The 15,854-nt window shown below is 38.2% G+C and overlaps 1 protein-coding gene across 3 annotated transcripts in view; it reads left to right on the forward strand.

The window, feature by feature from the left end:
* NAA25 (N-alpha-acetyltransferase 25, NatB auxiliary subunit) overlaps nucleotides 1–15,854 on the forward strand; it is a 74,042-nt gene that overhangs the window by 22,664 nt on the left and 35,524 nt on the right. For all 3 annotated transcript variants that reach the window (XM_032431246.1, XM_032431247.1, XM_032431248.1), the window contains 5 exons: nucleotides 584–662; nucleotides 3,925–4,036; nucleotides 4,649–4,738; nucleotides 5,896–6,065; nucleotides 8,590–8,702. In XM_032431246.1, coding sequence (XP_032287137.1) covers nucleotides 584–662; nucleotides 3,925–4,036; nucleotides 4,649–4,738; nucleotides 5,896–6,065; nucleotides 8,590–8,702 — 564 coding nt within the window. The remainder of the gene's footprint in view (nucleotides 1–583; nucleotides 663–3,924; nucleotides 4,037–4,648; nucleotides 4,739–5,895; nucleotides 6,066–8,589; nucleotides 8,703–15,854) is intronic.

Consider the following 15,854-nt stretch of genomic DNA (forward strand, 5'->3'; position numbering starts at 1 on the left):
TAGAGAGCTGGGTCCTCACTCTTGTGTAAATATGAAGCTTTGGAAGTACCCAGCTTAAGTATAATGAACATTCTTACTGCTGATTTCATCTCATTTGAAGATAGTGTTCTTTTCTATTAGATACTTTTTTTTTTTTTTTTTTTAAAGATTTTATTTATTTATTTGAGACAGAGAGAATGAGAGAGAGAGAGCACATGAGAGGGGAGAGGGTCAGAGGGAGAAGCAGGCTCCCCGCTGAGCAGGGAGCCCGATGTGGGACTCGATCCAGGGACTCCAGGATCATGACCTGAGCCGAAGGCAGTCGCTTAACCAACTGAGCCACCCAGGCGCCCTCTATTAGATACTTTTTAAATTAAATTAAATTAAAATAAAATTTTCTTAAGTAGGCTCCACACCCAGCATGGGGCCCAACTTGGGCTTGAATTCATGACCCTGATACCAAGACCTGAGCCGATATCAGGAGTCGGACACTTAACTGACTGAGCCACCTACATGCCCCTTGATAACTTTTTAAAAACATGCAAATGACTATTCTTATTGAAAAGTTTCGATTGTTGCATTTCTTACTTGTTTTTTCTGTAAGGTTGAACTTTATTATATGATCTTGGAACGTTTGGGAAAGTACCAGGAAGCCTTGGATGTTATCAGAGGAAAATTAGGAGGTAATTTTTAAAGTTTTCTTAAAGTTTTTTTTTTTCTTCTATTTAAACACGAAAAAAATATTTTTAAAGATTTTATTTATTTATTTGAGAGAGAAAGAGTGAGCAAGTGAGTGAGAGAGCGAGAACAAGTTGGGGGGGCCAGGGGAGAGGCAGAGGGAGAAGCAGACGCCCTGCTGAGCAGGGAGCCTGATGCAGGGCTCGATCCCAGGACCCTGAGATCATGACCTGAAGACAGACACTTAACTGACTGAGCCATCCAGGCGCCCCAAACATGAAAAATATTTATTGTGGAAAATTTCTTCCTTATACAGAAACATAAAGATATAAAGACATAAAAAAAATCACTTGTGATCATCTTATGTTCTTCCAGACTTTCCTGTATGTTATACATTTACTTTTAAAAAATATTTTATTTCATTTTATTTTTTAAAGATTTTATTTATTTGTCAGAGAGAGAGAGAGAGGAAGAGAGCACAAGCAAGGGCACAGCAGGCAGAGGGAGAAGCAGGATCCCTGCTGAGCAAGGAGCTCGATGTGGGACTCGATCCTAGGACCCTGGGATCATGACCTGAGCCAAAGGCAGATGCTTAACTGACTGAGCCAACCCAGGTGTCCCTAAAAAATATTTTAAAAATGAAAATAATTCATGGATTCAGAAAATTCAAGATGTGTGAAAGAAAGATTATACCCCAGATCTCCAACCCTTTGTCCTCTAGGTTCTTTGCCATTTACTTGTTCTGTGTATCCTTCTAAAGATGTACTTTCCCCTCCTTCTTCTTCCCCCCAGTGTTTTCTTTCTTTCTTTTTTTTTTTTAAGATTTTACTTATTTGTTTGTCAGAGAAAGAGAGAGAGAGCGCGTACCAGAGAGCACGAGCAGGGAGGAGAGTGAGAAGCAGGCTCCCCTCAGCCAGGAGCCCGATGAGGGACTCTATCCCAGGACCCTGGGATCATGACCTGAGCCGAAGGCAGACGCTTAACGACTGAGCCACCCAGGAGCCCCTCAAGCTTTTTTTTTTTTTTTAAGATTTTATTTATTTACTTATTAGAGAGAGAGCTCACGAGAGAGTGAGTGTGAGCTGGGGGAGGAGCAGAGGGAGGGAGACAAGGAGACTCCACACTGAGGGTGGAACCAGTGCAGGGATTAATCACATGACCCTGAGATCAAGACCTGAACTGAAACCAATAACTAACTGAGCAGCCCAGATACACCAAGCCTTTTTTTCTTTTTTTTTTTTTTTTTAAGTAAGCTCTACACCCAACATGGGGCTCAAATGCAAAACCCTGAGATCAAGAGTCACATGCTCTACTGACTGAGCCAGCCAGGAGCCCCTATTTCAATCTTTTTAATGTTTTTCAATCTGATAGATAAAACATATCTTACAATTTTTATTTAATTTTGAGGGAGGATAATTTTTTTTATTTGTTTAAAAACCATTGATACTTTCTTTGAGCTGCTTTTCCTTATCCTTTGCCTATTTCTAAAAATGTGGATAATCTTCTTAATGATTTGCAAGAGCACTTTAATGTTAAAGATGTTAGCTCTTTTCCATTATAGTGAAAATACTTCTTCCCTTTTTGTTGAAAACTTATTTGTAGGAACTTCATAGATTGATCTAACCATTCCCCTTTGAAGATGTTTCTGACAAAGATTTAGGTTCCTAAACATTTATCCATTTTTGATGATTTCTGTGGGAGAAAGTCCTGGAAATCCAGTGTTGTTTTGACAAACTTGGTTTTTAATTGTGCCTTTATAGTCATTGGGGGAATCTAACTGTAGATGAATAGCCTCAGATCTCTCATTAGGAACAGTCATTTAAAAACTTTATTTCAGGGATGCCTGGGTGGCTCAGTCGGTTAAGCATCTGCTTTTGGCTCAGGTCATGATCCCAAGGTCCTGGGATCAAGTCCCTCATCGGGCTCCTTGCTCAGCAGGGAGCCTACTTCTCCCTCTGCCTGCCACTCCTCCTGTTTGTGCTCTCTCTGTCAAATAAAATCTTTTTTTTTTTTTTTTAAAGATTTTATTTATTTGACACAGAGAGAGAGACAGCTAGAGAGGGAATACAAGCAGGGGGAGCAGGAGAGGGAGAAGCAGGCTCCTGGCTGAGCAGGGGGCCCGATGCGGGGCTCGATCCCAGGACCCTGGGATCGTGACCTGAGCCGAAGGCAGACGCTTAACCGCTGAGCCACCCAGGTGCCCCTGTCAAATAAAATCTTAAAAAAAAAAAATAAAAAAATAAAAACTTTATTTCATACAGGTGTGTATATCCTTTACTTGACCGTATATGGTTATAAAACTAACACTGATAGTTAACTAATTATATAAAATGTAGGAGTTTTTGGTGTTGTTATTATTGTTTCTTTTTTTTAAGATTTATTTGAGAGTGAGAGAGAGAGTGAGCATGTGGCGGGGGGAGGGTGGTGGCCAAAGGGAGAGGGAGAAGCAGACTCCCCGCTGAGCAGGGAGCCTGATGCAGGCTGATCCCAGGACCCTGAGATCATGACCTGAGCCAAAGTCGGATGCTTAACTGACTGAGCCACTCAGGTACCCCCCGCTTTAAGATTTTATTTATTTATTTGAGAGAGAGATTATTATTGTTTAATGTTATTTATTCTTCAATTTCAGCCTCCTTGCATATGGGTATAAGTCAGCCTTTCTGTTTTTACCCAGCTGGATTGTAGTTTAGGATAGTTAAAATGAAGATTATCTGTAGGAAATTCATAATGTAATTGTTGGTATCCGTAATCTGCTAAGCTGTTCTGAAAGGTTGGGGCAAATCTAATTTGTTCAGAAATAGTAGTCATAGTTTTTCTGTTCCCAGCTGTTGGGAAAGTGTTTCATTCATCTCTGTTCATTTTTGTATTCCTCCTAACATCTCACCTTGCTCATCCCATTCCAGTCCAAGCTCATTCAATGTTTTGGAACTGTTTGTATAGATGGGAAGTCTGTCTATGGACCAAATATACTAGTTCCTAGATGCTTTTGGGGTTTTATAAGTGTACCCCATGTTTTAGATCCTCAACTCAATACATTCTGGATCTTTATAGAAAAAAATGATTATAAAAGTTTAGTATCAGAAATTTACTTTTTTCTTCTCAGGAAAATAATCTTTATTAAGATGATAGTTTGTATCTGGTAGTGGTCCCATTTTCTAAGAGAGGGAATTAGAAAATGTGACATTTTCCTTCTTGTGTTTGGACTTTATTCTGGTTTCTGAGCAGAAATGAAACCAGCTTACCAATTTTTATAACTTTTAATTGTAGAGAAGTTGACAAGTGAGATTCAAAGTCGGGAAAATAAATGCATGGCTATGTATAAGAAGCTGAGCAGGTGGCCAGAGTGCAATGCCCTTTCCAGGCGCCTCTTATTGAAAAAGTGAGTAGATGCTTCTTTTTGGACCATGAGACTAGAGTGGGACTCTCAGGTGTCACTACTGAATTTTTTTTTTTTTAATCTGTTGTCTTTTATATTGCCTGGGCATAAATCTTTTAGTAGTGTGTCCTACGTATTTTTTAAAAGTTTTTGATGAACTTTTATCTTTTGGTAAAGAGGTATAATGGAACTTACGCCACAAGGGTGCTGAGTGTTACATCTTTAGAATGAATGCTAAAAATCATTGATTTGTTAAATTCAGTATTGGTCTAAAAGAAACATGTCCCTCCCCCTTCCCCCCCCCATTTTGGGGAAGTGCTAATGTGGGAATTTTCTGTTAAGAATATTAGTTTTCTGGACCTGGTTATTTCATTGAAGGAAATAATTGTTTCTTAAAAGTTTTTTACTTTTTTTTTTCTTTAAAACTTTTTTTGCTTTGAAAATGCCTTTGGAGTTGCCCTTTTAGGGCAGCAGAGGAAACTCAGAGGGAGGGGTGGGCTTCTCCTAGTAAAGACTAAAATGTAACCTAGAAAATAAGTTGAGTATCGTGGTTCCTAGAGCAGACTTGTCACAACTTGGGTTTAATCCTTTGTGTACCATTCCATCTGATTTTAGCTCAGATGACTGGCAGTTCTATTTGACTTACTTCGATTCTGTCTTTCGACTGATTGAAGACGCCTGGACTCCTCCTGCTGAAGGTGAACAGTAAGTTGACTCCTTTCCTGAATTACAGTGGCACTTTTTAGCATGGTGTATCAAAAGGATTTCATTGGAAGCCTAATAGAATTCTTTTTTGGTCTCAATAGTGTATCCCTTTCAAAGTAAGATTTTTCATTTTTTTAAAATTATAAAATAAATATGTGTTCATTGTAAAAAATCTTAAACTAGTGCAGAAATGTATGGTGTGAAAGTGTTAGTTCCTAGTTATCTTACCATCCCAGAAATAACATTTTTTTCCTTTTTCCACTTTTATTGAGGTATAATTGACTCAGAGATAATTCTTCTTTTTTTTTTTTAAGTAATCTCTACGCCCATGATCCTTGAACCCATGATCGAGTCGCATGCCCTGCCAACTGAGCCAGCCAGGTGCCCCCAGAGATAACTCTTGATGGCAGTTTAGAGTCTTGTCTTCCAGATTTATTTCTGTCGATATACTAACATAATTATTCTCATTATTTAACATAAAAATGCAGTCATATTAGACATAATGGTTTGCAACTTAGTATTTTCTCCCTTAAAATGTATCTTGAGCATCTTCCATATACGGTACATATAGATTCGTTTCATTCTTTTTAGTGACTTAAGAGAACTCCTCTTTAGAAATGTACGGTAATTCATTTAACCTATCCCCCATTGATGGACTGATGGACACTTGGATTGTTGCTGGTTTCCTTTTTTTTTTTCTTTCTTTGCTATTCTAGACAAAAACACAAACAAATGGGATCTTTTTAAAAAGGAAGCACGATTTAAGATGGTGATGAGCTGATGCTTACTTTGTAATATTAACTGAGTCATCTTATTTTTCTCAGTCTTCATTCTTTAAGCAGTAAAGTAAAATTTACTTAGATTTTTTAATTAGGCAATATTTTATGTATATAAAGTTATCCTTTTTTTTTTTTTTTTTTAAGAAAGCGGTAGAGGTAATAGGTCATGGTGCAGTAATCAGATGCCAAAATCGGGAGTAATCCTTTGCCATGTTGTCAGAATGTGCTCATAGTTCTTTTACTCCCATATTATTTTATAATTATCAGAGTGCTCTTTATTTTTTAATTTGTTTCTTTAAGTCAGTTTGGCTTCACTTTTAAGTTTTAGGATGGACAAGAGAGATACAAAATACCTTTCTCCATGTGTTTTATACCTAGCTCTTTAGAAGGAGAAGTGCATTATTCTGCAGAAGAAGCTGTGAAGTTTATAGAAGATCGGATAACAGAAGAATCTAAAAGTTCCCGCCATCTCCGAGGACCACATCTTGCTAAACTGGAACTGATTAGACGTTTAAGACGTCAAGGTTTTAATGATGAGTACAAACTGGGTAAGAACCCTTAATATTATTTGGGAACCTTGGAGAAGATACAGGAATGACCTCCATACCCAAGTGCAGTATTCATTCTCTGAGGTCTACGATGAAGTCATGTTTGGGAAGCAAACGTCTTCATAACCTGAAAATATTTACTCATGAATGGATTACTGATACCATTAGCCCTCAATCATATCTTCAACTCAACATTAGCATCTCTTCCTGTTCCACCAGAGTCTTCATCAGGCATTCTTTTTTGACCCAACATTAATGTCAAAATCAATTTCAAAGTGAAATAGCCAGTTTCATGAAAGTTTTAAGATTTCATGAAGTGGATGAAAAGTTTCTTGAAAGTCTGCTTCAAGCACTCACAAAACCATTGATGAAAGAACATCTGGCAGAGTTAGAACAATTAACAGTTAAGAGAAAATTTATAAGGACAATGACAAGATAGGAGAAAAACATGATTTGGGTACTAATGCATGAAGAGAGGCTTTCGGGAAAGTTGATGAAGCCCTTTGATGTTTTTTGAAAATGTTTCTTTTTGAGCTTACTTCATAAGAAATGAAGAATGTCATATTGTGCTAGTTTACAATTTTGTTGGAAAAATGGCACCCTTCCCCCTCAGAAAGCAGTAATTCTTTGCTCATACTAAGAATTAGCTTATAGTTTAGTTATACCCTAAATTTTGTTAAGTTTAAGGTAATAAACTTAATTTTTTAGTTGCATTTTTTTAAGATAAAGCTCCAAAGAAACCTTTTTTCCCCATACTTACCATTATGGAAGTTTGGTTCTCGTTAAAAGTTGATCAGAAGGGTCTTGTTCAGGCACCAGTTGTCCTGAGATGATGAGCACTTCCAGTTTCTAAAACCTATCTTAGATTATCTCTGTTCATTTTAATCATCTAACTAATGCTCTTTGCAGCTTATTCTGAAATTAACTGTGGGCTTCTCTCATTCCCTTTGTAGAGTTTTCACAACCAGTTTTTGAATTCCATGTTGACTTTTTTAGGTCTACTTCAGAAACCTTAGTCTCTGTTAGTTCCAGAATTGCAAATGAAAATTTTCGTTTGAGCTTCAGCAAGATGTTAAGATAGATCCCGAAGAATTGCTTCTTTCCAAAGCTGGAACTAAAAGTATTTGGATCTGTGTTGGCACTTGCTATGTCCATCTCCTGTCTTTCTCTTCCTTCTTACCAGCCTGCGTAATAGAAATTTGTGAGTTTGGTTAGTCTCCACAATTTTTTTTTTAAGTAAACTCTACCAGCAACATGGGGCGCCAACTCACAATCCCAAGATCAAGAGTCACATGCTCTACCAACTGAGCCAGTCAGGTGCCCCTCCACAAATTTTTTTTTTTTTTAATTTTATTTATTTGAGAGAGCGTGCGAGCAGGGGGAGGGACAGAAGGAGAGGGAGAGCAGACTTCCCGCTGAGCAGGGAGCCCAACGCAGGGCTCAATCCCAGGACCTTGGGATCATGACTTGAACCTAAGGCAGATGCTTAACCCACTGAAGCCACCCAGGCGCCCCCACAAAATTTTTTTTACCCGGAGCAGTAAGTGATTCTTTATTATTTTAGTTTTTGTTTTTAAAATTGTTTTGTTTTTAATTTTGTTTTTAATTTGAGGAAAAACAAAAGGCACTGGTAGCTTCTGCAGATCCAGGTTTGAATTTTCCATAGTGAGTGATCTTGTTGGGAGTTACTGGCTTGTGACTCTTCCCATTTATTTTCTCTTCTGTTGGTGTGCCTGTTAAACATTCCGTTTAATTTAGTTAACATTTAATACTTGTTAAGTAGTTCAAGAACTGTGGAAAGAAGCATGTTTGTTTAATGTTTGTATATAAACTTCAGTCTTTATTTAAACTTTAATGAAAACTTTTTAGCTATTTAAACTTTAATTAATGAAAAGCGTCACATTTCTGAAGCGTAATAACAAGTAAACTGAGATTGTAAGATTCAGCTCCTTTTTAAAGTATTTGTTTTTTGTTTTTTTTTTTTTTTTTAAAGATTTTATTTATTTATTTGAGACAGAGAGAATGAGAGCACATGAGATGGGGGAGGGTCAGAGGGAGAAGCAGGCTCCCCGCCGAGCAGGGAGCCCGATGCGGGACTCGATCCAGGGACTCCAGGATCATGACCTGAGCCGAAGGCAGCCGCTTAACCAACTGAGCCACCCAGGCGCCCTAAAGTATTTGTTTAAATGGGCAAGCCATCCTGCAGCCCTCATTGTCATTCTCATTCAAGCATTCAAGCAAAATTTTATTTTTTATTTTTTAAAATATTTATTTGAGAGCGAGAGCATAAGCTGGGAGAAGGGGCAGAGGGAGAAGCAGACTTCCCACTGAGCAGGCAGCCCGATGCAGGGTGCAGGATCATGAGATCATGACCTGAGCCAAAGGCAGACCCTTAACTGACTGAACACCATCAAGCAAAATTTTAATTTAATTGAAATAAATGTTTTTCAAATCAGACCTCTTAAATTAGAATTTGCTTCCACTCATGAATTAATTTGGTGATTTCTTTTTTTCTCTCTCTTAGGTGATCCAGAAGAATTAATGTTCCAGTATTTCAAAAAGTTTGGGGATAAACCTTGTTGTTTTACAGACCTCAAGGTGTTTGTTGACCTCTTGCCTGCTACACAGTGTACAAAAGTAAGTACGGTTCAGAATTCTGTTGGGTGCCTGTATTTACTGTAACTAGGTTAAATTTGTGTGTGAGAGTCGTGAACACAAGATGCCAAGGTCAAGGACTCCAGGTGCTATTGGATTAAGACATGATTTCTTGTTAGATTAAGCCACCAAGAGAATAAGCCTCTGATGGATAATTGGATTGTCTTTTTGTTTTATGGTGTGTTTTTGTTTTGTTTTTTACATGTAGTTGTAAGAGAAATGATACAGAGAGCTCTGTATACCCCATTCCCATTTTGCCCCATTGATAACATCTTGCATAACTATAGTATAATATCATAATTAGGAAATTGACATACAATTCACTAACTGTATCCAGATTTCATGAGTTTTACATCTGTGTGTGTATGTGTGGTACGTTACATGTGTATTTAGTGCAGTATGTAGTGCATGTGGATTCAGTGACCCCCACCAGTGTCAAGATACAGAACAGTTCCACCGCCAGGATCCCATGCGCTACCCCTTTTTACCTGCGGCCATTTCCCTGCACCTTCCTCTTTCCCTGTCTCTGTCCCCTAGCAATCACTAATATGGTTTCTATTTGTGTAATTTTGTCATTTTAAGAATGTTATGTAATAGAATCATATTATGTGTAACTTTTTGAGATTGACTTTTTTCCTCCCTCAACATAATTCCCTGGAGCTTCATCCATGTTACATGTTTCAATAGTTCATTCTTTTGTATTGCTGAATAGTATTCTGTGGTATGGATGTGCCATCACTTCTTTAAGTTGTTGAAGGACATCCAGTTTCCTGTTTTGGGCTGTTACAAATAGAGCTGCTGTGGACATTTGTGTGTGGGTTTTTTTGTGTGAACTTAAATCTTAATTTCTTTGGAAAAAAATGCCCAGTAGTGTAATGATAGCTACATGTTTAGTTTTTTTTTTTTTTCTTTAATTTCTTTAAAGAAATGGCCAAACTTTCACAGTGGCCATTTCATTTTAAATTCCTGTTAGCAGTGAATGAGTGATCCAGTTTCTCTGCATCTTCATCAGCATTTAGTGTTGTCACTATTTTTTATTTTAGCCATTCTGGCAGGTACGTAGTGATATTTTATCGTGGTTTTAATGTGCATTTCCCTAATGGTTAATGATGTTGAACATCTTCTCATGTGCTTATTTGCCAGCTTTATATTCTCAGTGAAATGTGTGTTTCTGTCTTTTGCTCCCTTTCTAGATTGTTTGCTTTACATCTTGTTCAAGATGTTTGTTTTACATCTTGAATTTTGAGAGTTTAGATATTCTAGATACAACTCCTTTGTCAGATACGTGGTTTCATATATTTTCTCCCAGTCTGTGCTTGTCTTTTTATCCTTTAATAGGATCCTTTGCAGAGCAAGGTTTTACATTTTGATCCATTTATTTTGGAATAATTTTAGATTTACCGGAAAGTCACGAAGATAGTACAGAAAGTTACACCATACTCTTAACCCTTGCTTGTTAATATCTTAATTACCATGGTGGTACATTTGTCAAAACTAAGAAACTGGCATTGGTACATTACTATTAACTAACCCCTAGATTTTATTTAGATTTCTCCAGTTTTCCCATTAATGTCCTTTTTCTGTGCTGTGATCTAATCCAGAGTACCACACTGTAGTTAGTTGTCATATATTGGGAGCTTCTGATGTGAATGAACCAATGTAAATCTATTACATAATGAGATGGAGAACCTTATCTTTAGACTCCTCATCCACAGCAACATGTATTGGGTCAGATTGCTCACCCATTGCTGGGAACTTCATACCCTGTTCCACATTAAAGGTTTGTAGCATTTAGTCCAGAGTGTCCTTGGTAATGGGCAGCTGGAGTACTCTACCACTTGGAAGAACAGTGTATTTGGGGTAGGATAAGAGCACCATATAAAGAAACAGTGGCATGTATAAAAGTCTGTGGCTTTGATCAGTTTTACTCATAAATACCTTTGTAAATAGTGAAGGTTGCAATGAAGCCTTCCTATCACAGGGTTACCACCACCTGTTATTCCAGAATGCCTTCTGTCACCTCCATAGTGGAGGTGACTAGAGTATTTGTTTGGTGGTCATATCTTCAGTCCACCGGGCTTGATACTTGGCAGTCTTGAGGTGACGTATCTAGGGCAGATGGAGTAGTGCATTCCCAAACTGGTAAGTAGCCAGTGGTCTCTATTGGTTCTGAAATGACTGTCACCATTCACTTTTGTTTAGTAAAGCTATTCTTGGAGTGCTGTACTTACAGGGCACAGGCCAAGTTTTAGATTTTCCGGATTAATTGCTGCATATCCAGAAAAAGGGTTCTGGGTTCTAGGAGGACTTGAAAGCATAGGAGAGAGAAATGGTTAAGTGGAAGAGAGGTTTGGTCTGGTGAGGACACAGTCCTTCCTTTCTCATAATTGAAAAGCTCCTGTACAAAAGGGGAATGAGAATTGGGATCAGCAAGAAGTTGTTATAGGGAATTCAAAATTTGGCCAGTGGAAAAAAGATCTTTCTAGTAGTTAGATTCTCTAAAAATATAGTGTGTGAGTTTCATGTTACTAGAGAGATTTAAGCAGAATCTAGAACCATGTTGAAGAGATTCCTTCAGTTATGTTGCACATATTATGTACTAAGTGCTAAGATTTGGAACAATTGATCATGTCTTCTGTTGCTTCCCATCTTAGAAGTTGAAGCATCAAATAATGGAGCTGCGTTAAAGGAACACTTAAATTACCTTCAGCTGAGATTCACAAGGGTTTGTTAATGTGTATCTAGTACAAGCGGCTCTACTGTATTAGTATGTTTGAAAGTCTTAGGTCATCTCATGTGACCTCATATAGTAATAATCTATTGAGAGGAGGAACCCTCTAGAAATGCTGGAATACTAGCAGTGATAGGTAGTCGTCGTTTTGTGAGACAAAGGATTTAAAGCTGTTGCAATGAGTTTTGTAGTCCCACGTAAATTTTTCATTGAGAGGGGTCATTTTGCTGCCACAACTTTTTAAATGTAGGATGACTTCAGTAGCTAAAAATTCTGCCACTCAGCAGTGTGTTTGTCAGAGGATTGCAAACCATTCAAGTAGGTTTCAAGCTGATAGCTGTAGTCCCAATCTTTTAAAACTGGGACGAGCCCCTACGAGTAGGCCACTGAATCCAGTTATCCTCAAGTGGCTCACCCAGAGTGATGTTTTTATCTTTTGATTTCCTTTGCCTTGGGGTTTTAAGCTAAACAAATGATTCCAGTTTTTAAGGAAGCTTTTTGCATAGCAGTAAAACTGTACAGATTAGAATAAAGAATCAATGTATTGTTTCATGACAAAACCTATCTGGAAGATTCTTCAGCATTCCCTGAAGAAGGCATTAATATTAAGCATCACTAATATATAAAATAGCTACCAAGAATGGAACAGCGGGCAGTAGAAACTATATAGGCATTTAATAAAAAAAAATGAAAACCAGTGCTACAGTTTCTTTGTTGCAAATGATTATCTGATAATAATTAAAATTCATACAATTGGAGACAAATTGAAGCAAAGTTGTTACAGATGTGAAACTGCATGAGTAGGGTTTTCTTTTTAATTTTAATTTTTGTCAAAAAATTACATGGATAAAGTTGAAAAAGCGAAATGGTACTATAAGGCTTCTATTGAAAAACAGTAGCAGCTCTTTGCCACCCTCACCCTGGTCTGGCTTTCTACAGCCAGATCACTTTCAACTCCTGTGTCTTCTGTGATTTACCTCCGTATTTCTAAATTACAGATTTGTATAGCTGTTAGTTTATTTTTACAGTTACAGTCTTCATCTGTTGGAGCCCTTTTGTGGAAAGATGATCATCTCATTTACAACATCCCACTTCTCTCCTTAAGTACTTGCCTCCTAGTTTAGTTTAGTGTTTATTCAGAATTTATATTTTTATGACCAAAGGCTGAAGCACTTTGTATATGGAGATTACCTTTCTTGCACAGCTTACTTCCCCAGATTTAATATTTTTTTGATTCACCCCAATCTGACAGAACCATAAAAGTATAAAATTCCTCTTAGTGTAGTCTAAAACATGAGGTGATCATCTGTTTCATTCTCCCCCATACTTTCTCTATCCTCCCACCCCTCACCACTCACCTCAGAAATACTTTTTTTTTTTTTTTAAGATTTTATTTATTTATTTGACAGAGAGAGACACAGCGAGAAAGGGAACACAAGCAGGGGGAGTGGGAGAGGGAGAAGCAGACTTCCCGCGGAGCAGGGAGCCCGATGTAGGGCTCAGTCCCAGGACTGTGGGATCATGACCTGAGCTGAAGGCAAATGCTTAATGACTGAGCCAGCCAGGCGCCCCAGAAATACCTTTTTTTTTTTTAAGATTTTATCTATTTATTTGAGAGAGAGAGGAGAGGGAGAAGCAGACTCCCCAATGAGCAGGGAGCCTGACGTGGTGCTTGATCCCAGGACCCAGGACTCCGACTGAGCCACCCAGGCGCCCCTCAGAAATACTTTTCATAAACCTGTTTGCCACCCTTGTGTTTGGGGTCTCAAACATTTGGCATGTGACATTCTGGGATCTGGTTGGGAGTAGGGGGAGGGGACCAGGGCGCTCATCACTGAATAACTGAGTTTCATTTTATCCTCTTTTTTTTTTTTTAAACTAACACAGAGCTTTTGTTTATTTATTTTAATTCCAGTATATTGTACATACAGTGTTAAATGAGTTTCAGATGTACAATATAATGATTCAACATTTCTGTCTCATGATAAGTGTACTCTTTAATCCCCATCATCTATTCCACCCATCCTCCACCCACCTCGCCTCTGGTAACCATGTTTGTTCTCTATAGGTAAGAGTCTGTTTCTTGGTTTGCCAAGTTTTCCCCCCTTTGCTCATTTGTTTTGTTTCTTAAATTCCACATATGAGTGAAATCATGGTGTTTGTCTTTCTCTGACTTATTTCACCTAGCATTATACTCTTTAGCTCCATTCATGTTGTTGTAAATGGCAAGATTTCATTCCTTTTTATGGCTGAATAATACTCCAGTGTGTGTACGTGTGCGTTTGTGTGTATACACTACATTTTCTTTATCCATTCATCTATTAATGGATACTTGGGCTGCTTCTATAATTTGGCTATTGTAAATAATGCTGCAGTAAACATAGGAGTGCATGTATCCCTTTGAATTGGTGTTCTCGTATTCTTTGGGTGGATACCCAGTAGTGTGATAACTGGATCATATGGTAGGTGAGGATGTGGAGTAAAAGGAACCCTTATGCAGTGTTGATGGGAATGCAAGCTGTGTAGCCATTGTGGAAAACAGTATGGAGTTTTCTCAAACAATTAAAAATAGCACTTTAGGGGCACCTGGGTGGCTCAGTTGTTAAGCGTCTGCCTTCGGCTCAGGTCATGATCCCAGGATCCTGGGATTGAGCCCCGCATCGGGCTCTCTGCTCCGTGGGAAGCCTGCTTCTCCCTCTCCCACTCCCCCTGCTTGTGTTCCCTCTCTTGCTGTGTCTCTGTCAAATAATAAATAAATAAATAAATAAATAAATAAATAAATAAATAATAAAAATAGCACCATTTCTAGCTATGCCTGATATCCCTGAGTCTGCAGTGCCTCTGGTTCAGCTTCTCCTTGCGAGTAAAACTGCAGGCTTCTGCTGGGTTTAGGAAGTCAGTCTGTGAGCTAGGGGAGGGGTCAAACTTCTTAGATGGAATTTAACCAATTCTCCTGTTTCCATCCTACCAACACTTGAGCTTTCTCGTGCCCTGAATTTCTGCCTTCCAAGATTCTGTGGCTGGAATAGACTTGAGGCCCCTTGTGTATGTTAGATTTCTGCCCTGTGCATGTAGGTTAGCACTTAACACCTGTCCTTTTGCTTTTTATCTTTGAAATCTTGTTAATGTTTTTTATTTGCTGTCATCTTTTCACATGTTCTTGATCCTTGTGGTTTGATTCTTTGTTGTCATCTTAATAGGATTTTGGCAGTGAGGAATAAGCCTGTGTTTAATAATGTGTAATGGAAATGGTACATTTTTTAAAATTCTTACGAATTTAAAGAATTTAAAATGTTTTATTTATTTATTTTAAAAGATTTTATTTTTTTGAGAGAGTGAGAAAGAGAGAGCATGAGTGGGGTGAGGGGCAGAGGAAGAAGCAGAATCCCTGCTGAGCACAATCCCAGAAGTCTGGGATCATGACCCAAGCTGAAGGCAGATGCATAACCGACTAAGCCACCCAGGCGCCCAGAATTAAAAACATTTTAATGCAAGATGTTACCATTGGGAGAAACTGGATGAGAAGGGTACATGGGATCTCTCTGGATTATTTCTTAACAACTGCATGTGAATCTGTAATTATCTCAAAATAAAACTTTAATTAAAAAATAATTTAAGGCCACTGACATAACTATTCCTCTCAATGTGTCATATTTTCTTAAAGAATTTACTTGTATGTCAGTTGTAATTGTAGGTTTGTTTTTTGTAATCTGCTCTTTATAGTCTAATTAAACTTTTCATTGTCATATCATATATTATGTTGATGTGGAATAATTTATGAAACATTTTCACAATTCTTTTAATCTTTTAGTTAGTATAGCACCAGTATTGACAGGTTACTTGTGGCCAGCATTGGATGAGTATGCATGCCATTTTCATTGGCCTTTTACCAGCATTGTGTGTGTTAGAAACTTTTTTATTTTAGTAATTTTGGTAAATAGAAAATGTCTTGGGACGCCTGGGTGGCTCAGTTGTTAAGCGTCTGCCTTTGGCTCAGGTCATGATCCCAGGGTCCTGGGATTGAGCCCCGCATCGGGCTCTCTGCTCCGCGGGAAGCCTGCTTCTCCCTCTCCCACTCCCCCTGCTTGTGTTCCCTGTCTCACCATCTCTCTCTCTGTCAAATAAATAAATAAAATCTTTTTTTTTCTTTTTAAAGATTTTATTTATTTATTTATTTGAGCGAGAATGAGAGAGAGAGAGAGAGAGAGTGCGCGCACATGAGAGGAGGGAGGGTCAGAGGGAGAAGCAGACTCCCTGCTGAGCAGGGAGCCTGATGCGGGACTCTATCCCAGGACTCCAGGAGCATGACCTGAGCTGAAGGCAGACGCTTAACCAACTGAGCCACCCAGGCGCCCCTAAATAAAATCTTTTTTTTTTTTTTTAAAGATTTTATTTATTTGACA

The sequence above is a fragment of the Phoca vitulina genome, unplaced genomic scaffold (genome assembly GCF_004348235.1).
Source record: "Phoca vitulina isolate PV1807 unplaced genomic scaffold, GSC_HSeal_1.0 scaffold46, whole genome shotgun sequence".
Classification (NCBI taxonomy): domain Eukaryota; kingdom Metazoa; phylum Chordata; class Mammalia; order Carnivora; family Phocidae; genus Phoca; species Phoca vitulina.